Genomic DNA, 26,348 nt, shown 5'->3' on the forward strand with positions numbered 1-26,348 from the left:
TGAACACGCTAGTACATCTACATCTACATTTATACTCCGCAAGCCACCCAACGGTGTGTGGCGGAGGGCACTTTACGTGCCTCTGTCATTACCTCCCTTTCCTGTTCCAGTCGCGTATGGTTCGCGGGAAGAACGACTGTCTGAAAGCCTCCGTGCGCGCTCTAATCTCTCTAATCTTACATTCGTGATCTCCTCGGGAGGTATAAGTAGGGGGAAGCAATATATTCGATACCTCATCCAGAGACGCACCCTCTCGAAACCTGGCGAGCAAGCTACACCGCGATGCAGAGCGCCTCTCTTGCAGAGTCTGCCACTTGAGTTTATTAAACATCTCCGTAACGCTATCACGGTTACCAAATAAACCTGTGACGAAACGCGCCGCTCTTCTTTGGATCTTCTCTATCTTCTCCGTCAACCCGATCTGGTACGGATCCCACACTGATGAGCAATACTCAAGTATAGGTCGAACGAGTGTTTTGTAAGCCACCTCCTTTGTTGATGGACTACATTTTCTAAGCACTCTCCCAATGAATCTCAACCTGGTACCCGCCTTACCAACAATTAATTTTATATGATCATTCCACTTCAAATTGTTCCGCACGCATACTCCCAGATATTTTACAGAAGTAACTGCTACCAGTGTTTGTTCCGCTATCATATAATCATACAATAAAGGATCCTTCTTTCTATGTATTCGCAATACATTACATTTGTCTATGTTAAGGGACAGTTGCCACTCCCTGCACCAAGTGCCTATCCGCTGCAGATCTTCCTGCATTTCGCTACAATTTTCTAATGCTGCAACTTCTCTGTATACTACAGCATCATCCGCGAAAAGCCGCATGGAACTTCCGACACTATCTACTAGGTCATTTATATATATTGTGAAAAGCAATGGTCCCATAACACTCCCCTTTGGCACGCCAGAGGTTACTTTAACGTCTGTAGACGTTTCTCCATTGATAACAACATGCTGTGTTCTGTTTGCTAAAAACTCTTCAATCCAGCCACACAGCTGGTCTGATATTCCGTAGGCTCTTACTTTGTTTATCAGGCGACAGTGCGGAACTGTATCGAACGCCTTCCGGAAGTCAAGAAAAATAGCATCTACCAGGGAGCCTGTATCTAATATTTTCTGGGTCTCATGAACAAATAAAGCGAGTTGGGTCTCACACGATCGCTGTTTCCGGAATCCATGTTGATTCCTACATAGTAGATTCTGGGTTTCCAAAAACGACATGATACTCGAGCAAAAAACATGTTCTAAAATTCTACAACAGATCGACGTCAGAGATATAGGTCTATAGTTTTGCGCATCTGCTCGATGACCCTTCTTGAAGACTGGGACTACCTGTGCCCTTTTCCAATCATTTGGAACCCTCCGTTCCTCTAGAGACTTGCGGTACACGGCTGTTAGAAGGGGGGCAAGTTCTTTCGCGTACTCTGTGTAGAATCGAATTGGTATCCCGTCAGGTCCAGTGGACTTTCCTCTGTTGAGTGATTCCAGTTGCTTTTCTATTCGTTGGATACTTATTTCGATGTCAGCCATTTTTTCGTTTGTGCGAGGATTTAGAGAAGGAACTGCAGTGCGGTCTTCCTCTGTGAAACAGCTTTGGAAAAAGGTGTTTAGTATTTCAGCTTTACGCGTGTCATCCTCTGTTTCAATGCCATCATCATCCTGGAGTGTCTGGATATGCTGTTTCGAGCCACTTACTGATTTAACGTAAGACCAGAACTTCCTAGGATTTTCTGTCAGGTCGGTACATAGAATTTTACTTTCGAATTCACTGAACGCTTCACGCATAGCCCTCCTTACGCTAACTTTGACATCGTTTAGCTTCTGTTTGTCTGAGAGGTTTTGGCTGCGTTTAAACTTAGAGTGAAGCTCTCTTTGCTTTCGCAGTAGTTTCCTAACTTTGTTGTTGTACCACGGTGGGTTTTTCCCGTCCCTCACAGTTTTACTCGGCACGTACCTGTCTAAAACGCATTTTACGATTGCCTTGAACTTTTTCCATAAACACTTAACATTGTCAGTGTCGGAACAGAAATTTTCGTTTTGATCTGTTAGGTAGTCTGAAATCTGCCTTCTATTACTCTTGCTAAACAGATAAACCTTCCTCCCTTTTTTTATATTCCTATTAACTTCCATATTCAGGGATGCTGCAACAGCCTTATGATCACTGATTCCCTGTTGTGCACATACAGAGTTGAAAAGTTCGGGTCTGTTTGTTATCAGTCGGTCCATATCTCCACGAGTCGGTTTTCTGTTTAATTGCTCGAGGTAATTTTCGGATAGTGCACTCAGTATAATGTCACTCGATGCTCTGTCCCTACCACCTGTGGTGTCACTGCCAGACACCACACTTGCTAGGTGGTAGCTTAAATCGGCCGCGGTCCATTAGTACATGTCGGACCCGCGTGTCGCCACTGTCAGGATCGCAGACCTAGCGCCACCACAAGGCAGGTCTCGAGAGACGTACTAGCACTCGCCCCAGTTGTACGACGACGTTGCTAGCGACTATACCGACGAAGCCTTTGCTCTCATTTGCCGAGAGACAGTTAGAATAGCCTTCCGCTAAGTCCATGTCTACTACCTAGCAAGGCGCCATTAGCCTTAGATAGCTTGTATCTAAAGAGTCTCACTTGTATCGTCACAATCTCCAGATGTCTCATCAAGAACGATGTATACAAAGCATGGATTAAAAGATAAGTACCAAAGGAGCTGCATACTTTTCTTATTAGAATTCACTACTTATCCTGTTCCAGAATTCACGCCCGTCTGCGTTAGATAGCGTGCATTTCGGCCTCCTCTATCTACAAGGTGTTGGCACATTCACCAACACATCACCACCCATCCTAAACATCTGAGCGTCCCAGTCTATATCTGGTAAATTGAAATCTCCACCTAAGACTATAACATGCTGAGAAAATTTATGTGAAATGTATTCCACATTTTCTCTCAGTTGTTCTGCCACTAATGCTGCTGAGTCAGGAGGTTGGTAAAAAGAGCCAATTATTAACCTAGCTCGGCTGTTGAGTGTAACCTCCACCCATAATAATTCACAGGAACTATCCACTTCTACTTCACTACAGGATAAACTACTACTAACAGCGATGAACACTCCACCACCGGTCGCATGCAATCTATCCTTTCTAAACACCGTCTGTACCTTTGTAAAAATTTCGGCAGAATTTATCTGTGGCTTCAGCCAGCTTTCTGTACCTATAACGATTTCAGCTTCGGTGCTTTCTATCAGCGCTTGAAGTTCCGATACTTTACCAACGCAGCTTTGACAGTTGACAATTACAATACCGATTGCTGCTTTGTCCCCGCATGTCCTGACTTTGCCCCGCACCCGTTGAGGTTGTTGCCCTTTCTGTACTTGCCCAAGGCCATCTAACCTAAAAAAAACCCCAGCCCAAGCCACACAACCCCTGCTATCCGTGTAGCCGCCTGTTGCATGTAGTGGACTCCTGACCTATCCAGCGGAACCCGAAACCCCACCACCCTATGGCGCAAGTCGAGGAATCTGCAGCCCACATGGTCGCAGAACCGTCTCAGCCTCTGATTCAGACCCTCCACTACACAGAGCAAAGATTATTTCTGATGGTGACCATGTACAGTCTGAATTACAGCATTTGAGATGCGTTCAGAGAGAACAGTTGGAGCAACAAAGACATTAAGAACTCTTTCAGCAGAAGATGCCAAGCCAGCTGCTTTCATGCCAGCTGCTTTCATGGGGCAACAAGCAGCAAGTTAGGATGTGTAGAGCAGAGACATTGGACTGAGACCAGTGTTACGGCCCATCCCCAAGATACGAGATAGACTGCGCTCTGTTAAAGGCAACATTGTTCTTCATGTGCCCTGTGTGTGTGGTGTCCCTTGTGAATACGGCAGTATCTATATAGATCAAACTGCTCACAAAGTTGCAGAGCATTGTACTGAACACAAGTGACATGTTAATCAAAGGGAGCTTGACAAATCGGCCATAACTGATTGTCTGGAAAATGAACACAAAATACAGTTTGAAAAGACAAGAGTCTTGGTCCATGCACCAACATATTGGGATTCTGTTATAAAGGAGGCACCTGATATTGGAATAAAAAGCAATAATTTTAACAGAGACAAGTGGTACACACTTAATAGGGCATGGGGGTGGACACCAGGTATCGAAAGAAAGCAAAGATGGATACTAGATGCTTGTAGGGAGGTGGGAGCTACAGTTTCAAATGTGGCACCAGCCACTTGTGTCACTTGACACCACTTGGTGCCACAGCGGTTCAGAGCTGCTAAGACTTGTTCAATTCACATTCCATGCGTGCCTCATTTGACGCTCTCTGAATAGTATCAGAGGTTGCAATTGCACCTATATAAGCAGAAAACAATACTAGCCGCAGAGGTCAGTGGTTTTTACTGCTGGTGATGATGACAAAGATAGACATTGAAAGCTCGAGTATTTTATTTGAATTGACAAGGCTTTAAAACCAAGAAGATTGTATTCAGACATTTCGCTACGTCGCAACATGCAACTCTGAATATGCAGAGCTGACCAGAACTTACTTTTGTTATTTCTTCAAAGATCTTCAGAAATGTAATACACAGCTCTGTCAAACACCACTGATGAGACATTGAAATGGTAAGCATATCGTGGTCAGTGACTTGGCCTGTTTGTTCCAACAGACACTCTGTAATTCCACCTTGTGCTGATCTTTGCACCAAGTGATGCTCTGGTAAATTTTCCTCTGCTAAGTTCAAATGATTGAAATGCATTACAAGATTCTTCTATAATAATTTTTGGATGTGCAGCTGGATCCTGTTGATATTCTGCCACCGTTAAAATCAGCAGTAGCAGAACACTGTATTTCCTTGGGACACTCAATGGAATACAATAGCACAAAAACTGTAGCTCCAATTTCCACTTTTTGGGATTCAGTAATCAAAGAATCAGTGGAAATACATCTTGCCAAAAACCGTATAACTCGTGACAATGGCTTTCAGCTGGATAAAAATCGGAATCCTGTAATTAAAATTATGCAGTATTAGTGGAACAGATCATCACCTGATGCATGCGCCGAAAGACACCAACACATTTCACATGCGCAAGATTCGGCATAAATACTGTGAATGCACCTCGGCTCTTCAGTAGTTGTCCACTCACCTGAAGGTGGCCGGACGTCTCTGGACCAAGATCAAGGCAGAATGTGGATGGGATCTGGCTGCAAACCTGAAAATTATAAGAAGTAGTACCCAGGAAAATTTCAGAAGTCACAGCATTACAAGATGCCTGCCAGTAACTGTCATTCCTGCTACACTAGCCTGGACATCAGTGACTCTGTTACAATCCTTTGAAGCGAATGGATGGTACATCAGCCACTTGAAAACTTTTCACCATGTTAGTGTCAACTGTCATGAATTAGTAAATATGTTTTGCTTGGGCAGTTTCCCAGCAATTTGTGGTAATATAAGCTCCCTTGCTATAGTTTCTCAGGTATGGGAACTTAGAAAAGGGTTTATAGCAAGAAATCCATGCTCTAGCTGGAATTCAAGAGTCTTGTAAATCCAGCCCTTTCTACAGTAGATAATAGCTTGTTGTCTAGTGCAATAATTCCTGCTATTAAATAAATTAAATAATTAAATAATAATATGTTAGGGCTTTTCCATAATTTACAATCCAAAGCTATTTCCTTTCAAATAATTCTGACATGGTTAGTTGCTTTTCTGTCAATGTTGAAGGTGAACTTGCACTGGGGATGACAACTAAAAACAATACAGGTGCAGCAGTGGCCATAAATTAATTGCTTGGAGTTTATCTGGATGTTTGATTTTCAAAGGATTTATTATACCTGAAGTTCTTGTTGGACAGAAAGAAATATTTCATTGGGTTTAAGGTAGGTTAGGCATTTTCTGTTACTTTAGATTTTTTTTTTCCCTGTAAATACTACTACTTTCAAAAGGCCAAGCCTTGTCTCTGCAGCCACAGCTTCCTTTACATTATAAGATACTGCCATGGGATATCCAAATGGATTTTTGATGTCGTAGTTTCCCATTGCTTTTCCACATCCATGCTGTTGTTTTTCAGGAAAGAATTGAGTATCTTTTACTAGAAGTTCATGATAAACTTCAGCCCATTGTTAGTCCAATAAGTTTTGTCATCATTTATGGTTCTGTGAAACTGGTTTTCCATTATAAGCTAAACCTGGTTCGTGGGGATGCATTGTTTTACTGTCATAGAAAGACAAACCATTTATTTTGGGACTTGCATCATTTCATGAAAGGAAAATGATTTCAGAAATAAATTACCAGTTTGTGTCGCACTATGTCATGCTGTTCTTGTTGACTGTTTTACTGTGGTGAACACACTGAAGGCAGAAATCCTACATCTTATTCGCCCTCTGATTGTCAGGTAAAGTGCAAAACCTTTTTTATTGGGTGCTTGCACACTTTCGGAACTAGTATCTTGTATGTTTCCAAGTCTACTGAAATGCAGCAGTCAGTGAGTTGTTCATTGCTGTACTCGTTTAGGTCTGTTGTCTGATATTTCACCCCACTTTTGTGAATATAGTCTCCCTGTTTCCTTGTATTACTTGTACAATAATGTGATACATCCACACAGGTGCATCTGTTCAAATGCTGGTCTGTTGTGCTAAACACGTCACTACAAATAACTTACGATTTTTCCATTTCCTGAAGTGATATGAGAAGCTCATTTTTCTTGTTTAACAGGCTTTGTATTATTTGATGAAAAGGACATTTATTTTGATTGTTAACCTTTCTAATGTCCAAGCTGCCATTCTGTTTCTTTCTTTTTTTTTCAATTAAGCATTTATCCCAAAAAAGGTTTAATGAAAAATTGTTGGAAATCCTTGGCATGAACAGACAGTGCTAAGTTTACACTGAGAAAATCAGTCATGCGACCATTTGATGAGTGAAACTACACATTAATCACACGAGTGTGTGATCACCCCATCTGTTTGAACATCTCTCGGAGCTCTGTCCTTACATGTCCAACAGAATTCTTCACCCAGTGCTTGTCATATCAGAAAGAAATGAATTCTTATGCTGTAGAAAATCTTGGACTGTTTTACCAGTAAATTGGGGGTTCTAACAGGCAGTAGAAATAATATTGAATGGAAATTGAGATCATTTCTCTTTAATGATACCTTAGTATTTTAGTTGTGAATCATTTGAAATCTTCTTGATCATAAAATAATATAGTGAATGTGATCCCTGCAGGTAACTAGTTGTTTGCAATTAATATTGGACATTGTTGCATTGATACGTTAGTGAATGTGATCCCTGCAGGTAACTAATTATTCCCAGTTAATTTTGAACAGTTTGACATTGATACAAAATAATTGATACATGTACTTATTCATTTGCCTTATTATCTTTGCTTATTAGTGTTTTAATTGAAATAGAATTGTGATAATTGAATGGTAAGATAACGCATTTTTTCAGTAATGTGTTTATATTCCAGGAAAACTTCAGGAAGGCGTTGGCACTCCTGCTATATTGCAGCTGTTGCAAATGGCATCATATTTTTCACAATTTTGCTTTTGCTTTACCAGTGAAGTGTCAATAAAAACTGTTTTATCTCATCAGACAACTGAAATTGGAAGACAATGTGATGCAAGGGAACTGTCCTTTTCATGGCACATCTTAATCTACTTCCCATGCTTTAAACAAATTGGAAAAAGGTGATCTGATTAAATTTGAAACTTAAATTTGCCTTATTGTTACAGTTTGTTTTCAAGAACAAAAATTTTTTGTTTTGGTATTCAGCAGTGCTATTAACACTAGTTTTCAAATTGATTTCATATTTTTTGGAACATCTTTTAATGCATTTTATGCATTCAGTATTCTGAAGGAACGTGTATTTTAAAACTTCATTGAAAACATGCTGTGTCGTGGCCACACTTTTAAAATGGCCATAAAATATTGGAGGAAGCATTTGTGAATTGATGTATCTTTCTCAATGTTTCTCCTTTGATTAACTTTACAATTATTTGAACGTATTTGTTGTGTTGTGTATTATATGATGATAGAACTTCTATAAGAATAGTTGCTATCTTTTTTTTTAATCTCTGGTGTTTCTTAGGGTCGATGTTTTGTTTCTTTTCTTACTCCCTTTTTTTTTAAAAAAAAAAGAAAAAAGTAAATAATGCAAGAAAAGTTCTTGAAGGAGTGTAAACTGTGCCAAAAATTTTCAGAACATATTTATTAACTTTCCTCAAGGGGGAATAGCATTATATTTCATTTTATGTGGCTGTTTGTATGCTTTGTGATACATGTATTTGAGAAAGCTGTATATCGTTACAGCTACATAATGAAAGACTGCAGTAATCATCTTGCACATGTGTTTTGTGGATCACAACTCCCAATTATTGTTCTTGGCTTTCAAAGGACTGCCATAAAGTTGAAAAAAACATCATCATAGAACTGATGACTAATATTTTATAAGTCTAAACAAAAATCTTTAAAGTTGCTGAACTTATTTTCAGCATAATCATCATGTAAATATGTGGCACCATAATGTCATAATTATGTATCTGGCAGTCAGAAAAGAAGTTAGGAGATCATGTGTTATACAAATAGTATTTTATTTGACTCTGCCTTACTTAATTTACAAGGTACATAGAAAGTTATAATAATTCATGAAAATAGACAAAATTTAAGACATAATTGTCTAATAAATAGATTGACGTAAGAGAAGGCAGCAGATGAACACAAACAAAAATGTTCAGTCCTAAAGCACAACTGCTGACGATTGACATTAGTCATAAAATATGTTCCAGACATGTCGCTGATAGTTGCTGGATGAAGGACTGTCTTTGGTACTTAACTTGCTGTAAGAAGTACACAAAATTATTTAATTACAAGACATTTAGTGTACTGTTTGAAATGTGATACTCTTGATCAGCAGCCCCAAAGATGAAATTAATTATATTTATACATTGTTATCTAACTTTAAGATGTTTTATATATCACTGAATCATCATCATATTCATATTTTTATGAAATTTTGTGCAGAGATAGATCTGGCTCTCTAACTCCCTAGTAACTAGTGAAATTGCAATAAATTCGACATAACCATTGTTTAAAAGTGTTGTTAGTACATCTTTTAATATTTGGTGCATGTTGATTAAGTGTATAATCATTTGATTATTTTATAATTTCCATGGGTGATTGTGTGCCGTATAATTTATTATTCATGCGCATTATGGAGAAAACAGTACCTGGTGGATAACTTATCAACTCATTGTATGAATCATATAAGTTTGTGATGTTATTGGTTTGGCATGTTGCTGAATGGACAACAATATAAAGAAATTCTAAGATGCTACAAGACTTCATTGTAAATAGTTTCAAAAAGTATTCTCAGGCTACATACTTATCTAAATTTAAAGAGGGTGCTTTTTTTGTATCAAAAAATAATTGATCTCAGTGTGTTTGCAAAATAATATTGTGTGTTATAATCAGTTGATGTGGTTGAGTGGTAATTAATATTTTTGTTTGATTGTTTTAGAGTTATACATTAATGAATCACATATATTGTTTTTGTGCATGGTGAAAGATTACATTTTCTACAGAGTGTTTTTAATGGAAATACATTTCATATGATGATTTTTACGTAATAAAGCATATCTTACAAAGTCTACATAGTGTATGTATTTTTCTTCCGATGAATTTTGGTTGCTGTTGAAATTAATTAAAATGTTATAAATGTTCTGAATGCTTGTAGTTTATGCACAAGATCACTGACCGCAAAATTTTGGTCATATGATTCAATTAAATACTAGTGCTAATACTGTAAGGACTGAGTCCACCATGAAGCTGTAGACAGGTACCCAGAAGCATTTCATCCATATAGCACATTACGGGTCCTATGCTGGTACATTGTTCTTATTTTTCTATGGGAAACTTAACAATATCAGTTTTGAACTAAAAATAACTACAATGGTTAGGATTATCTGTGCATGATTGGCAGCATTTTTGAAGCACAGGAAATAATAAATCGTTGACATAAAAACATGTATTTTCAAACTTTTGAAGTGTACGTTTGATATAATTATATTTTATAAAACCACATTTAATTTACTACAAAATGGAGCAAGAGTTTTATTTATACGCTCTGTCTCTCTATGGAATGTTACGAACTATTACAGAATTGTACTGCAGTATTGCCAGTAGAGATCATTTGAGTTACATTATTAAGGGGGGATGTAACGGAAAATGTAAACATTTATTTAAAAAATCATTACAGTCGTATATGTCTAAAATTTTGCATGTGTACTGCAAAAGAGCTGTGTTTTAACATAAAAATATAATGAAACATGCAGGATTAATATTTTGCCAGAAATTTGAATTTTTAATTCTTTTTATTGTCTTTTTTTATAAAAAGCCATAACTCAAATTCTAGTCATGCAATTAACCTGAAAATTTTATTGTAGTGTCCTGAGAAGGTTATAAGACCACTGAACTACAGTTATTAATTTATGGTACAAATTGTACAGAGTTTTCAATTTTACACATCCAAAATTAGCTTTTTTTCTACATCAGTCATCTAAAAATCAGAATATAATTGCAGGATCTCGTATTTTTTAGTTCCAGGGAGACAGCAACATGTTGCAAACAGTTCCTGAAAATTTCATAGCATTAGCGCATATACTTTTTGAGAAAAGGCTTCTGATAACATAAAAAATTTAAAACAGAGAAAATGAGGTTCAAATATTTTCTTTCATGCTTCTACATGTAATAAGCTTACCTCAATTTTAAAATTCTCCATACTGATATTCCTCATCCTCCAGGTTTCTCTTCTCTCCTCTTCGAATTTGCCTGGCCTGTATTTGCAGGTAAGACACTGATTTGTTAGCTTTCTTGATCCTGCTCTCGTCGAGGGTGCAAAATACTTTTGTTGTAATCACACCAGGATCTATACCAACTCTCTTCAGCACTTCAAATCTGTCATTATTTTCATTACTGCAACACAAAACTGCAGCCTAGACACCTATTTTGAGTACTTCAAGTCCACAGAATGTCCTTTTTGAGCATCTAATCTAAACTAAATTATTGAGGCTATCATTTGCATTTTCTCTCTTTCCATGAAGACACTTTGTCAATAAATCAGGGTTTGCAAGGAACCTGAATGTGGGCACAACTGCATTTATAACAGGTTCTGGTAATGAGTGTTTATGTGAATATGTCTCATCTCTATTGTTGCACTTACACCAATTGTCTTTCGGACACAGATTGTGCATTGGTGTTTGGTTAGTGGATAGTTTGTGGAGAAAAAATTGCCCAAACAGCATGCCTCATTACCTCTAAATTACGTGTGGTTTTCCTGATAGCTCTTCCATAAAATAACTGAAGAGAATCCAATTTCTTTCAGAGTAAACCTGTCATCCTCAAGTACTTCACCTTTCATCTCTTTCAGCAAGCGACGAAGCCTACCACAAAGCCTCTATTGGGCAGCCTCCATGCCCCCACTTGAGCCACTATAATTTTTTGGACATGCTACTGCATGCTTTTCTTGCCACAGTTTCTCACTGTCTTCATTGTTGGACATTTTCCTTGTTGCACATTGGTGCCAGTATTTAGACATAATTTTTACATCTAGAACTTTACCTGAGCCAATACCAATAACTACCCGAGTCAATACCAATAACAGATGCAGCTCCATGCAGAGCTGTGTGACCCCTTTTCATTCAGGTCCCGTCTACAGACACACACAGGTCAGTAACATTTGTAGGAGATTCACTGTCACGAATATCTACCCCAGGATCTTTTATTTTTGGTTTATTTCCACCAATGCCTCCACTGCTTTCTTCACAGAAATTTTGGCAGTATCACATACAGCATCAGAGATTTCTTTATTTATTTTTTCAAACCTCGCACAACGTGGAGGCACGTTCAGAAAACCACACAATAAATTATCCCCTTCCCTGCCCTGTCCAAGGCACCTCGGAGCATAAGCTAACCTAAAATTGCTTTCATAGGTAACAGTGTCAATGGTTTTTTTTTTTTTTTTTTTTTTTTTTTTTTTTTTTTTTTTTTTAAAGAGGAAAATGAAAATTCATAACCACATGAATTACAAATTAATTTAAAATCACAAGCTATTCCCACTCTTCTTTCTTCAACAACAATCATGCATTCTGTATTTTTACAGCTAACACACGAACATGAAAACTTTATAGCCTGGCAGAGAAGCTCTAGATCAATAAGTCTGAATCCAGTGGAATCCATATCAACATCATTCACACACCTGTACAATTCTCCTGTCCCAAGTTTCGATGCTGAAGCTGAGAGCTTATGTTCTTCATTTTGAGCTGCTTCCTCTTTTTTGTTGGTAAACAGATTTCCATGAAACCTCCATTTCCTAAACATAGTTTTTCCACCCCCCATTACGCATAAATCTTGACTTCCATGTAAAGGTTTGGGAATTCAACCTTCCACCGTCTCCAGCCATCCTGATTTAGGTTTTCCGTGATTTCCCTAAATCGTTTCAGGCAAATGCCGGGATGGTTCCTTTGAAAGGGCACGGCCGATTTCCTTCCCCATCCTTCCCTAACCCGAGCTTGCGCTCCGTCTCTAATGACCTCGTTGTCGACGGGACGTTAAACAACACTAACCTAACCTTCAACCTTCCACCTACTTATGTTGTTAGTATTGTCAAAACATAAATAAACCACAAGCAAGAAAGTTTTCAGGCAGTGCAAAGATACAGATGTCAGCCAGAGATATAGATGTTAGCCGAAGATATCAAAAGAAAATAGCCTTATCACTGACAAAAATTCCGCTGAAGCAAGCAGTTTCCCAAATGTCGGTAAAGGTGGGAGTGGCCACCAGTGCAGATTTAATCAGTTTAAAAATTTAAAGGAATTTCTAAAGCTGCTATCATAACATAGATTAAACTGTGTAGATCAGGAAAATAATAATTTTGAAAAATCGATTTTTTGGACAAAAATCCATTACATCCCCCTTAACGAGGCACGTCTAAAAATCATGTGTTGATAGAGAAGATGCAGTAAAACAGGTGGACAGTCAGAATACACCTTAAGTCTGCCAAGTACTCATTTGAATTGAGATTAGTTATAATCTAGCACACTTTGTGTTGTTTTGTGATCTTGTTACACAATCCTTTTGCACTAATGTTGAATTCAGCTACCGTGCTTTCACATTATATTAAACAAACACCATCTGGCTCACAACTTTTTATTCCCAACTACCAGTTTCCTTCTGTGTTGCAAATCATCTTCAAGTCTGAGTTGGAACAGGAAAAATGGGAACAACAATTAGAGAAATTACAAACACTGCCATCAAAGGTTGCCCAAGTAACAACAAAGTATTATGAACCCATAAGTACCTGGTGCTACTAAGTGCAGTTTGTCAACAGTGGAATAAAACCAATGTAAAATACAAGTGTGTGAATTTTAAAATATAACAAAAATAATTAATACAAATTAATTATTAAAATACATGTTATGTAATACATTTCAGTACGTATGACCCGCATCACAATAAAATACAGAAGTAAGTAGCGACCCACAGTACATTATGCATTGTACATTTTCATGATTGTTTCTATACTTTAAGAGTCATTGCAAAATTAGCTTGAACCCCCCATCTGTTAACATACAACTTTAATAATTTGCCTTCATGTTAATAAATACAAATACCCTAAGGGCTCTTTAAGTTAAAAAAAAGGAGAAAAAAGGAATGCAGTTACAAAAATAACTACAACCTTTAACAAACAATAAAGATGTTGAATGATGATAGTGTGAGAAATTAAAGTGGCCACTAGACTGTGCCACCTACCATAGAAAGTTGAGTGGTGAGCGATGCAATAGTGTGTTATGCATGTGGTAACCTGCAGTTTGCACTGATCATCATCCATACGGCCAACCAAAATGATAAAGCTCATCCACAATCAAAAAATGGAAAGTCCAGAACCGAATAACAACAATATTAGGAAAAGGATAGATTCCTACTCACTATCTACATGGATGAAGTGGTGTGTTTCAGACAGGCACAATGAAAAAACTACTAAACATTTAAGATTTTGGCCAAAAGATAACCAGAAATAGAAAGCGTGTATACATTCACACAAGCACAAACAACTCGCACACACTTAGGCACTGTCTCCGGCCACTGTGGCCTGACTGAAGTGGACCTGCATATGATGTGAGCAGCAGGTATCTGGGGTGGATAGTAGAGGAGGCAAGTTGCATGGGGTGGGGAATGGGGGAAGGTGTGCTGCCTGTGAGAGCATGCATGGCTTGGTGGAGACAGGAAGGCCTGTTAGGTGCAGAGTCGGGATGCTCTTGAGAGAGGGAGAAAGGGGTGGGGGGGCGGTGGGGGGAGGGAGGAGAGGGTTGGAGTTGGCAACAAAAATGTGGAGCAGAAAAGGAAGGGGAGAGATGTAGAGACGGGGAAAAAGACTAGTGGGTGCATTGGCAGAACGAAGGCATGTACAGTGCTGGAGTGGGGTCAGGGAATGGGATAGGTAGATGAAGGACAGACAAACAAAGGTTGAGGCCAGGGGTTGCAGGAATGAAGGATATATTGTAGGGAGAGTCTTCACCTGTGCAATACAAAAATGCCGGTGTTGCTACGAGGGGTCCTGACAGAGGCTGTGAAGCAGTCATTGAATCAAAGTGCATCATGTTTGGCAGCATGTCCAGCAATTGGATGGTCCATATGTCTCTTGGCCACAATTTGGCACTGGCCTTGCCGCTGTGGTAACACCAGTTCCCGTCAGATCACCGAAGTTACGCACTGTTGTGCTGGGCTAGCACTTGGATGGGTGACCATCAGGTTTGCTGAGCCCTGTTGGCAAGCGGGATGCACTCAGCCCTTGTGAGGCAAACTGACGAGCTACTTGATCGAGAAGTAGCGGCTCCAGTCTCGGATACTGACATACGGCTGGGAGAGCAGTGTGCTGACCACATGCTCCTCCATATCCGCATCCAGTGACGCCTACGGGTTGAGGATGCCGCAGCAGCCGGTCGGTACTGTTGGGCCTTCATGGCCTGTTCGGGAGGAGTTTACTTTTTTTAATTGAACTTACAGACAGCTCATTAGTTGTCATGCCCACATAGAAAGCAGCACAGTGCTTCCAGATTACTTTGAAGATCACATGGCTGCTTTCACATGAAGCCCTGCATTTGATTGGGTATGAGATGTCTGCAACAGGAATGGGGAGGTGGTGGGAGGATGCATGGGACAGGCCTTGCATCTAGATCTGTTGCAGTCCTCCATGTCCATCCCTACACCACTACTGTTCCCAACCCTTTGTCTCAGGGCCCATATCTCTGCAATAGACACAGATGCAAGATCTGTCCCACACATCCTCCCACCTCCAGTTGTTCCAGTCCTGTTACAGACACCCTGTAGCCTATCAAAGGCAGAGCTTCATGTGAAAGCAGCCAGGTCCTCTATAAACTAAGCTATAAATATTGTGCTACTTCCTACATGGGCAATAAGCCGCCTGTCTGCATGAATGGCCACTGCCAAATTGTGGCCAAGAGACAGCTGGACCATCCAGTTGTTGAACATGCTTCTAGTCAAGATGTGCTTCACTTAAGTGATTGCTTCACAGTATATATCATCTGGATCCTTCCTACCAACACCAGGTTTTTCTAATTGCAAAGGTGGGAACTCACCCTACAAGATACCCCATAGACCTCTTTGTTAGTCCCAATCGTCCACCTCCTGCTCTCACTGCAGCACTATACATGCCTTTATTTTGTCAACACACCCTCTGATCTTTTCCTCTTCTCTCCTCTCCCCTCTCTGCTCCCTATCCCCCCCTTTCCTCCACAGCCTTTAGTCTCTGCACTTAGCAGCCATAATTTTTCTGCATTACGTCCATGCACACTCTTACAGGCAGCACAACTTCCCCCCATTCTTGCCCTGCTATTCCTCCCCCTCCTTACCCCACGCTGCCTTCCTGCTCCCCACCTTGATGCTCATATCGGATACAGTGGCCATGTGTGAGAGTTGTGCTTATGTGACTGTGTGTATACTTTTATTTCTGAAGGATACCTTTTGGCCGAAAAAGCTTAAATATTTAGTAGTCTTTTCATTGTGCCTGTCTGTGACATAATGCATCCTCTACATTGTGAGTAGCAATCTACTCTTTTCATAAAAAGTCCTTTTCAGAATGAGGAAAAATATCAGACATTGCACAACTGCTGGAATATGTCATCATAAATATTAAAATAAGCTTTAGGGGAAAATTCATTCTGTTTGTTAAGATTTTTGTCTGGTTCTTTTCATTTGGCAGTATTAATTTCAAGCACATCAAGATATCATTCCTTGTTTGCTCTGTGCAACATCTCCATATTATGCCAGTACCAGTAATTTCAGGGATATGTATTGATATAAATGTGTATCTAGTGCAGTTTTGCTTTGTGTATGCATACATTCATTTAAATGAGTTTTAAATGATCATAGTTCCTATGACATAGCATGAATTATGTTTTTACATTGTGTTTGTTTGCCATGTTTCTGTACAGTTTTTATAATGATTAAAGGTTTTAACCATCCAGAATCACAAGTATGCTCATTGTCTCTCACCAAATTTCACAATGTTAAGTTTCCAAATTTAGATTACAATTTGCAGTATATTGTGTCATTACATCATGCTATGAAGTGTAGTCGTATGGACTGTGTTGCAAATGCATTTTACTTTTTAACAGCAGCTGTACTGATTTGTAATCAATTTCAAGAAAGCCTACATAAATCAGTGTCACAATGGTGGGCAACTGTCAGCCCTGTGTATCAGCAATTCCAGGGTGGTACACATGAGTAGTTAGTAGTCCAAAATTTTTATTTCAGTTTTACGATGGAGAGATTTGTTATTTGTAATCAGTGATTTTTGCTTGCTGAGGGAATGAATGTAAAAGTCAGTGGCAACAGTAATTTTAGTGTCTGGACTAATGTGGATAATGCTGCTCAGAAAATGGTTCAAATATCAAATCCATAGCATCAAATATCAAGTAGCATAGCATTTGCTAGTGCTTAAATTAGTGAAATAAAATGTTATTCTCTGTTATTACCCTTACATATTATACAGAAGTAAAACAAAACATGTGAAAAAAGTTGGAATATACAAGGGCTGTTCAAAATGTAAGGTAGCTTTTCAAACTATGTGGGTATCATACATTTAATTATCAGTGTGTTCACAGTTTCAAGTGTACAGCATACTTCATTTGTTTTTGACAGATAGAAAGATGATATGTGTTTTAGTGTGTGCGGTGATTTTCAATTATTCTAAAACATGGAGCAAAGAATTTGCATCAAATTTTGTGTGAAAAATGAAATCAAGTGCTCTAAAACACTTGAAATGTTGACAGTGGCAAATGGTGAGTCTGCTCTAAGTAAAATAAAATTTTACAAGTGATGTAAGCACTTCTAAGATGTCCAAGAAGATGCCAATGACGAACCTCGCTCTGGACACCCCAGTACATCATCAACAGATGATAACATCAAAACTGTAAAGAAAATTGCTTTGGAAAATCATTGAATTACCATAAGAGAAGTTGCTGAGGATGTTGGCAATTTGGTTGGCTCGTGTCATGCAATTTTTTCGGATATTTTGGGCATGAGACGTGTGTCAGCAAAATTTGTACCAAAACTTCTCAATTTTGATCAGAAGAACCGTCACATGAGCATTGCTCAGGAGCTCTTGAATGACATCAGTAATGATCCTGATTTGCTCTAAAGGGTCATAACTGGTGACAAAACATGGGTTTATGGTTATGATGTCGAAACTAAAGCCCAGTCGTCCCACTGGAAGCATCCAGGAGAGCCAGGATCAAAAAGAGCACGCCAAGTTTGACATTTGATCGAAGTTTTGCTCACTGTTTTTTTTTTTTTTTCAATTACCATGGTGTAGTGCATCATGAATTTTTGCCTCAGGGTCGTAAGACCAATAACGAGTATTACTTTGACCTTATGCACCACTTGCGGGAAGCAATACGCAAGAAAGTCCAGGACTGTGGAATAATAATTCGTGGCTTTTGCATCATGACAATGCACCTGCTCATTCATCGTTGCTTGTGAGAGACTTTTGGGCCAAAAACAAAATAACAGTAATGCCTTAGCCACAAAGATTTTCAACAACTGAGGAAATAAAAACTGCATCCCTGGAAGTACTCAAGGCTGTACCAAAAAGTGCTTTTGAGAAGTGCTTCAAGGGTTGGAAGAAGCGTTGGCACAAGTGTATAGTATCTGAGGGGGATTACTTTGAAGGGGACAACAAGAATATTGATGCATAAATAAACATTTTTTTCATAAAAATATAAAGTCGCCTTACTTTTTGAACACACCTCATAAATTGTCATTAGTGATACTGACCCTGTCAAAAAATTAATGGGGAGCATAATTGGAGCTTGGAGAAAATAATTATTTTCTTTATTGAATTCTTCATATTCATCTACATTTATGCTCCCCAGACAACTAAATAATGAATGATATGGTACACGAAGTCCAGATAGATTTTTTTTTGTATTGCTCCACTTTCTCTAGTCTTAGAACTTCTTTGTAGTGTCTCAATTAGAGATTGAGCATCTCCACAATGTAGGTTCATTTTAATGAATTTATTTCATCTGGTAGCGTCAGAGCCTTCACCCTGTTTTTCACCTAGTGTGGCATCCTTTCATATTGTCCAGGTGCTGCAGCCCAACTGGGTCCATTACACCAAGGCCAAGTCATTGCAGAATGTTTGAAATGTTTCACAGAAACAAAGCAAATAATGCTGTGTTGTTGTGGTCTTCAGTCCAGGGACCGGTTTGGTGCAGCTCTCCATGCTACTCTATCCTGTGCAAGCCTCTTCATCTCCAAGTACGTACTGCAACCTACATGCTTCTGAATCTGCTTAGTGTCTCCCTCTATGATTTTTACCCTCTACACTGCTCTCCAATACTAAATTGGTGATCCCTTGATGGCTCAGAACGTGTCCTACCAACCGATCCTTTCTTCTAGTTAAGTTGTGACACGAATTCCTATTCTCGCCAATTCTGTTCAGTACCTCCTCATTTCATGATCTACCCACCTAATCTTCAGGATTCTTCTGTAGCACCACATTTTGAAAGCTTCTATTCTCGTCTTGTCTAAACTATTTATCGTACATGTTTCACTTCCATACATGGCTACACTCCATACAAATACTTTCAGAAAAGACTTTCTGACACTTAAATCTATACTCAATGTTAACAAATTTCTCTTCTTCAGAAATTCTTTCCTTGCCGTTGCCAGTCTATAATTTATATCCTCTCTACTTCGACCATCATCAGTTATTCTGCTGCCCATATAGTTAAACTCATCTACAACTTTAAGTGTCTCATTTCCTAATCTATTTCCCTCAGCATCACCTGATTTAATTCAACTACATTTCATTATCTTCATTTTGCCTTTGTTAATGTTTATCTTATATCCTCCTTTCAAGACACTGTCCATTTACAATTTAGAACCTGGTTCCTAAATCTCTGTCTTGCCATTATATAATCTATCTGAAATCTTCCAGTGTCTCCAGGCCTCTTCCATGTATACAACCTTCTTTCATGATTCTTGAACCAAGTGTTGGCTATGATTAAGTTATGCTCTGTGCAAAATTCTACCAGGTGGCTTCCTCTTTCATTCCTTACCCCCATTCCATATTCACCTACTACTTTTCCTTCTCTTTCTTTTCTACTATCAAATTCCAGAATTCCAGTCCCCCATGACTTAAATTTTCGTCTCCCATCACTATCTGAATAATTTCTTTTATCTCATCATACATTTCTTCAATCTATTTGTCATCTGCAGAGCTAGTTCGCATATAAACTTGTACTACTGTGGTCAGTGTGGGCTTCATGTCTATCTTGGCTACAATAATGCGTTCACTATGCTCTTCATAGTAGCTTACCCGCACTCCTATTTTTTTATTCATTATTGAACCTACTCTTGCGTTACCCCTATTTGATTTTGTATTTATAATCCTGTATTCACCTGATCAGAAGTCTTGTTCCTCCTGGCACCAAATTTCACTAATTCTCACTATATCTAACTTTAACCTCTGCATTTCCCTTCTTAAATTTTCTAACCTACATGCCCGATTAAGGAATCTGATATTCCACACTCCGATCCGTAGAACGCCAGTTTTGCTTCTGCCGATGATGACGTCCTTCTGAGTAGTCCCCACCCGGAGATTCAAATGAGGGACTTTTTTACCTCCAGAATATTTTACCCAAAAGGACACAATTATCATTTAACCATACAATAAAGCTGCATGCCTTTGGGAAAAATTGCGGCTGTAGTTTCTGCTTGCTTTCAGCCATTCGCAGTAGCAGCTTAGCAAGGCTGTTGTGGTAAATGCTACAAGGCCAGATCAGTCAGTCATCCAGACTGTTGCCTCTGCACTACTGAAAATGCTTCTACCCCTCTTCAGGAATCACACATTTGTCTGGCCTCTCAACAGATACCCCTCCATTGTGGTTGCACCTATGGCACACCTCGCTGAGGCACGCAAGCCTCCCCACCAATGGCACGGTCCACGTTCATTTCAAATAATAAAATAAGGAATAAGAAGTTAGAAAAACTCAAACACCACTAAAACAAGAAGGAGTAGTGAAGCAACTTAAATCACTTAATAAAAGCAAGTCTTCTGGTCCAGGCTGTGCACCAATTAGGTTCCTTTCAGAGTATGCTGATGCAGTGGTTCCATACTTAATAATCATACACAACCACTTGCTCGATGATAGATCCGTACCCACAAGACTGGAAAGTTGCACATGTCACACCAATATTCAAGAAAGGGAGTAGGATTAATCCACTAAATTACAGGCCCATATCACTAACGTCAATATGCAGCAGGATTTTGGAACATATATTGTGTTCAAACATTATGAATTACCTGGAAGAGAACGGTCTATTGACACACAGTCAACACGGGCTTAGAAAACATCATTCTAGTGAAACACAACTAGCTCTTTACACAAACAAAGTGTTGACTGGTATTGACAAGCGATTAATTCCATATTTCTAGATCTCCAAAAGCCTTTTGACACTGTACCACACAAGTGGCTTCTAGTGAAATTGCATGTGTATGGAATATCATCTCAGTTATGTGACTGGATTCGTGATTTCCTCTGAGAGAGGTCACAGTTCATAGTAAGTTACGGAAAGTCATCAAGTAAAACAGAAGGGATTTCTGGCATTCCCCAAGGTCCTCTGCAGTTCCTTCACTGTATGAACGATTTAGGTGACAATCTGAGCAGCTGTCTTAGATTGTCTGCTCATGATGCTGTTGTTTATCGTCTAGTAAACTCATCATAAGATCAAAACTAACTGCAAAATGATTTAGAAAAGATATCTGAATTGTGCAAAAATTGGCAATTGACCCTAAATAATAAAAAGTGTGGGGTCATTCACTAGTGCACTCCATTTACATGATAAATCAGTCTTATCTAAGGGCCATAAATTCAACTAAATAACTAGGAATTACAGTTACGAACAATTTAAACCGGAAAAAATACATAGAAAATGTTGTGGGGAAGACAAACCAAGGAGTGTTTTGCTGGCAGAACATTTACAAAATATAACAGATCTCCTAAAGAGACTGCCTACACTACGCTTGACCGCCCTCTTTTGGAGTACTGCTGCGCAGTCTGGGATCCTTACCAGACAGGATTAATGGAGTACATCGAGAAAGTTCAATGAAGAGCAGCACATTTTGTGTTATCATGTAATAGGAGAGAGAGAGAGTCACGCCATCATACAGGATTTGGGATGGATAACATTAAAATGAAGGCATTTTTCGCTGCGGCAGAATCTTCTCGCAAAATTTCAATTACCAACTTTCTCCTCCAAATGCAAAAATATTTTGTTGATGTCATCCTACATAGGGAGAAACCATCATCATAATAAAATAAGGGAAATCGGATCTTGCACGGAAAGCTATAGGTGTTCGCTTTTGACACGCTCTGTTCAAGAGTAGAGTAATAGAGAATTATTGTGAAGGTGGTTCGATAAACTCTCTGCTTAAGTGTGATTTGCAGAGTATCCACATAGATGTAGAGCAGGGCTTAACAACTGGCCGGTTTCGAGCGCGAGTACTCGCGTCTGCTCAGGCAAGTGTTAGCGAGCAGCTGCAAGGTCGCAGAGTAGGGAGGGAGGGGAAATGCGCGCACACGTTTGAATAGTGCCGCAGCGTGCCTATTGAATTCGCGCCGACTGTGTAGCGTTTAAAGTACTACGATCAGCTCTTAAGTCACTTTGCTGGTTAAGAATCATGTGAAGTCGCCGTTGTGCAACCCCAACCATGTTTTCGCAGTTCAACCCCCATTGGGAGGAATTGTATCTGTTTACTGAAAAAGATGGTGTTGCAAAATGTTTAGTATGTCACAAAACGCTGAATTCTTTTACGAAATTTAATTTGCAGCGACATTATATGTCGTACCACGCGAAAGACTACGAACGTGGAAAATGTGATTGACCAGATCGTGCACAGGAAGTTATTAAACTTAAAAGGAAGCTATCCGAAGAAGATCTGGACGACGAAGAAAAATCAGCTGAGGCAGCTCTGAGTGGGTTACAAAATTGCTTTGCTTTTAGCAAAACCCCTGCGCCCCTTAACTGATGGCGATTTAATAAAAGAATGTTTGGTAGTTGCACCGGAACATTTGTGTCCATCTCAAGTTGAACAGTTTCGAATTGTGCCATTATCTAACATGACCATTATGCGTCGCATACAGGACATGGCAGACGACGTCCAGAGCCAGCTTGCAAATATCTGTAAAGATTTTATGGCGTATTCTCTAGCTCTGGACGAAATTGTTGATATCACTGGAACAGCGCAGCTTGCCACATGTATTAGAGGTGCTAATAGAGGTCGTCAGGTGAGGGAGGAGCTCCTCTATGTAGTAGCCATGAAGAACACTACAACCGGAGGTGATATTTTAAGTAGTGTTGAAGAAAGTGTTGAAAATACAGGATTGTCCTGGAATTCTTTAGTTTCAGTGTCTACAGATGGTAGAGGCATACACTAAGCTAATAAAATTATGTGGCACGTGTACATTCTCCTTTATTTGTTTCATTTGTCGCAGTAATAATTCGTGAGTGATATCCCTGCAGGTGGCCGCGGATTTACATTGACTGGCGGCAGCTGTTGTTTGCCCCACGTGACTCTCCCCACTCTCCGCTCTGGTCCGGTAGTGGGGGTAGCGTGCTCGCGCTGCTCCGTGCTCGCGCCTTGCTGCTCACAGCTTGCTCCGCGAGCACGTATGTTGTGAAGCCCTGATGTAGAGTGTGGTGAGGAAAGGTTCACTTATGGTGTAAGTCACTTCCCAAAAAATGTTGACCTGTTATGTTCCATTTGACAGCCTATGTGCGTGCCATCATTTTAAAAGTTTTTTTTTAATTTTTTGACTGTGTATTTTGTAAAGTGTGAATCTACCCTCAAGCAGGAACTTTGGATTTTACACCACCTGGAGAAGGAAAGCCCACTATACACACAAAAAAGAGTATAAGGTAATCTTACCAGTCTATCCAATTACCTTATTTGGTCAAAAATTGATTGTTTTCATTGTTATATTAGCCCAAATAAGATTATAAATATATAAAAAGGTTTTTAATAACAGGTGGATAAGTCAGCTCTGTTAAGGGAGAAAAATATTTATTTGGCACTGAAGTTGATATACACAGGGTATCATTGGAAGAGAAGGGGCCTCAATGTTTGTCAGGAAGAAAGTGATGCTGGGGGACAGGGTGGCTTTCTCTTAGTTATATTGTAAGTTAACTTACTCTCATTTGTAATTCGTCATGTTATAGTTGTGGATTTTGAGCATTTTTGCCCACTTACTCTTTATTTATTTGTTTTTTCTTTGTAACAAATTGCAAATGTTTCACAAAGACTTGCACATATTTTTTCCGTTCAACTTCTACCATGAGAGACACTACATGTCTGAAAGGAGAAAAGGATTTTTAGTTTTTTAATACATTGACAGAGAAAAAACAAACATGGCATAAATAAGAACATAAACTGATGAAGTAAATGCTCCCAATTATAAACTTCTATTGTAGAGGAAAAAATACAGTATTTTTGCCATTATTTGATTCACATAAATAAAAAAACAATTGAAAAGGTAAAAAATCTACATGTATTGCCATATCAATACTATTTGTAGAGGGAAAAATACAGTATTTATGCCATTATTTGATTCACATAAATAAAAAAAAATTGAAAAGGTAAAAAATCTACATGTATTGCCATATCAATACTATTTGACATTTAAAGACTGGAAAGTCCAGGATGAAACAACAATATGAAAAGGATAGATTGCTACTCACCACATAGAGGAGACACTGAGTTGCAGACTGGCAGAGCAAAAAAAGTGCTGTACATTTAAGCTTTCGAACAAAAAAGAAATAGAAAACACACTGACACACATGGATACTATCCCTGGCTGCTGGGTACCCAACTGCGTCTGGGCTGGGTGAGGGTAAGAGGGGAGCATGGGGTGGGAAGGGGGAGGGGTAACAGGGTATGACTGGGAGAGAATATGATGTGCTGCTTGTGGGAGCATGCAGGAATGTGATAGGGACAGGACAGCCTTGCTAGGTGCAGAGTCAGGAGTGTGTTGGTGGTGGGGGAGGAGTGGGGGAAGGGGAAGGGAAAGTCAGAGGGGGAGAGAGACGTGGAGAAGGGCAAAAGAGTCGTAGGTGTGTTGGTGAAACAGAAGGTGTTTGTAGTGCTGGAGTGGGAGAAGGGAAGGAATTAGACAGGTATAGGAAATGGGACTAGTGAAGGTTAAGACCAGGAGATTAGAGGAACAAAGGATGTGTTTATGGTGAGTTCCTAATTGCGTAGTTCAGAATTCCTGGTGTTGGTATGGAAGATGCAGATGACGCAGACAATGAAGCAATCCTTGAAGTGAAGCACATCATGTTCAGCAACTAGGTAATCGAGCTGTCTCTTGCCCATAGTTTGGTAGTGGACATACAGCTTGTTAGTAGTTATGCCCGTGCAGAAGGCAACATGGCAGTTCCAGCTTAGTTTGTAAATCACATAGGTATTTGCACATGAAGCCCTGACTTTGACGGGATAGGAGATGCCTTTGACAAGACCTGAGTAGGTGGTATGGGATGTATCAGACAGGCCTTGCATCTAAGTCATTGCAATGATATCTACATGTACAGTCTTAGACATAAAAACTGACCGCCGGCCGGCCGCCACAGAGGCCAAGTCCGAATTATCCACTTAAGGTGGCCAATAAAACCGACCGCCGCTGACAACGCTAAGTCCGGCCATCTGCACCATCTGGCAACACTGCTAAATGCGGAAGTGTCAGGAGGAACTGTTGTCTACTTCCGAGATGTAGTTGTGTTGGGTGAACCCGTGGGCTAGTGGTAATCCTTGCGGTTTCTAAACTTACGAGGTGTGGCTAGAAAAAAACCGGACTAGTACTGGTGAAACAATAAAACGAATGCAATAAGGCTGAAAGTCGCGTGGCCTGTCACGTGACTCTCGCTCCGCCTACTGCTCGAATTTCATCTGCCTCCTGCACTCAGTCTGCCCGTGGCGTCTGTTTTAAGTAGTTGACGTTTTGTCTGTGCGTCGGAAAATGTTGAGTGTACAGAAAGAACAGCGTGTTAACATCAAATTTTGTTTCAAACTAGGAAAATCTGCAAGTGAAACGTTTGTAATGTTACAACAAGTGTACGGCGATGATTGTTTATCGCGAACACAAGTATTTGAATGGTTTAAACGATTTAAAGATGGCCGCGAAGACACCAGTGATGACACTCGCACTGGCAGACCATTGTCAGCAAAAACTGATGCAAACATTGAAAAAAATCGGTAAACTTGTTCGACAAGGTCGCCGTTTAACAATCAGAGCAGTGTCTGAGTTAACAGGAGTTTCCAGGACGTCAGAACAAATCATTCTTCGGCGTTCCTTCTGTTCAATTGTGAGACACTTTGGAACCATTTTTGAACACACTTTGTTCATGTTGAAACTTTCATGAAGAATCTGCCTAACACTTTCCTTGTCAACTCCTGTTAACTCAGACACTGCTCTGATTGTTAAACGGCGATCTTGTCGAACGAGTTTACGGATTTTTTCAATGTTTGCATCAGTTTTTGCTGACAATGGTCTGCCAGTGCGAGTGTCATCACTGGTGTCTTCGCGGCCATCTTTAAATCGTTTAAACCACTGAAACACTTGTGTTCGCGATAAACAATCATCGCCGTACACTTGTTGTAACATTACAAACGTTTCACTTGCAGATTTTCCTAGTTTGAAACAAAATTTGATGTTAACAAGCTGTTCTTTCTGTACACTCAACATTTTCCGACGCACAGACA

General features: G+C 39.5%; 1 protein-coding gene across 1 annotated transcript in view; it reads left to right on the forward strand.

The window, feature by feature from the left end:
- Positions 1 to 9,564, forward strand: part of LOC126251541 (uncharacterized) — a 60,675-nt gene extending 51,111 nt beyond the window's left edge. Inside the window, exon 3 of the mRNA XM_049952048.1 lies at positions 7,479 to 9,564. Within this exon, the coding sequence (XP_049808005.1) occupies positions 7,479 to 7,572 (94 nt within the window). The 3' untranslated portion in view covers positions 7,573 to 9,564. The remainder of the gene's footprint in view (positions 1 to 7,478) is intronic.
- The last annotated feature ends 16,784 nt before the right edge of the window (positions 9,565 to 26,348 follow it).

The sequence above is a fragment of the Schistocerca nitens genome, chromosome 4 (genome assembly GCF_023898315.1).
Source record: "Schistocerca nitens isolate TAMUIC-IGC-003100 chromosome 4, iqSchNite1.1, whole genome shotgun sequence".
NCBI lineage: Eukaryota > Metazoa > Arthropoda > Insecta > Orthoptera > Acrididae > Schistocerca > Schistocerca nitens.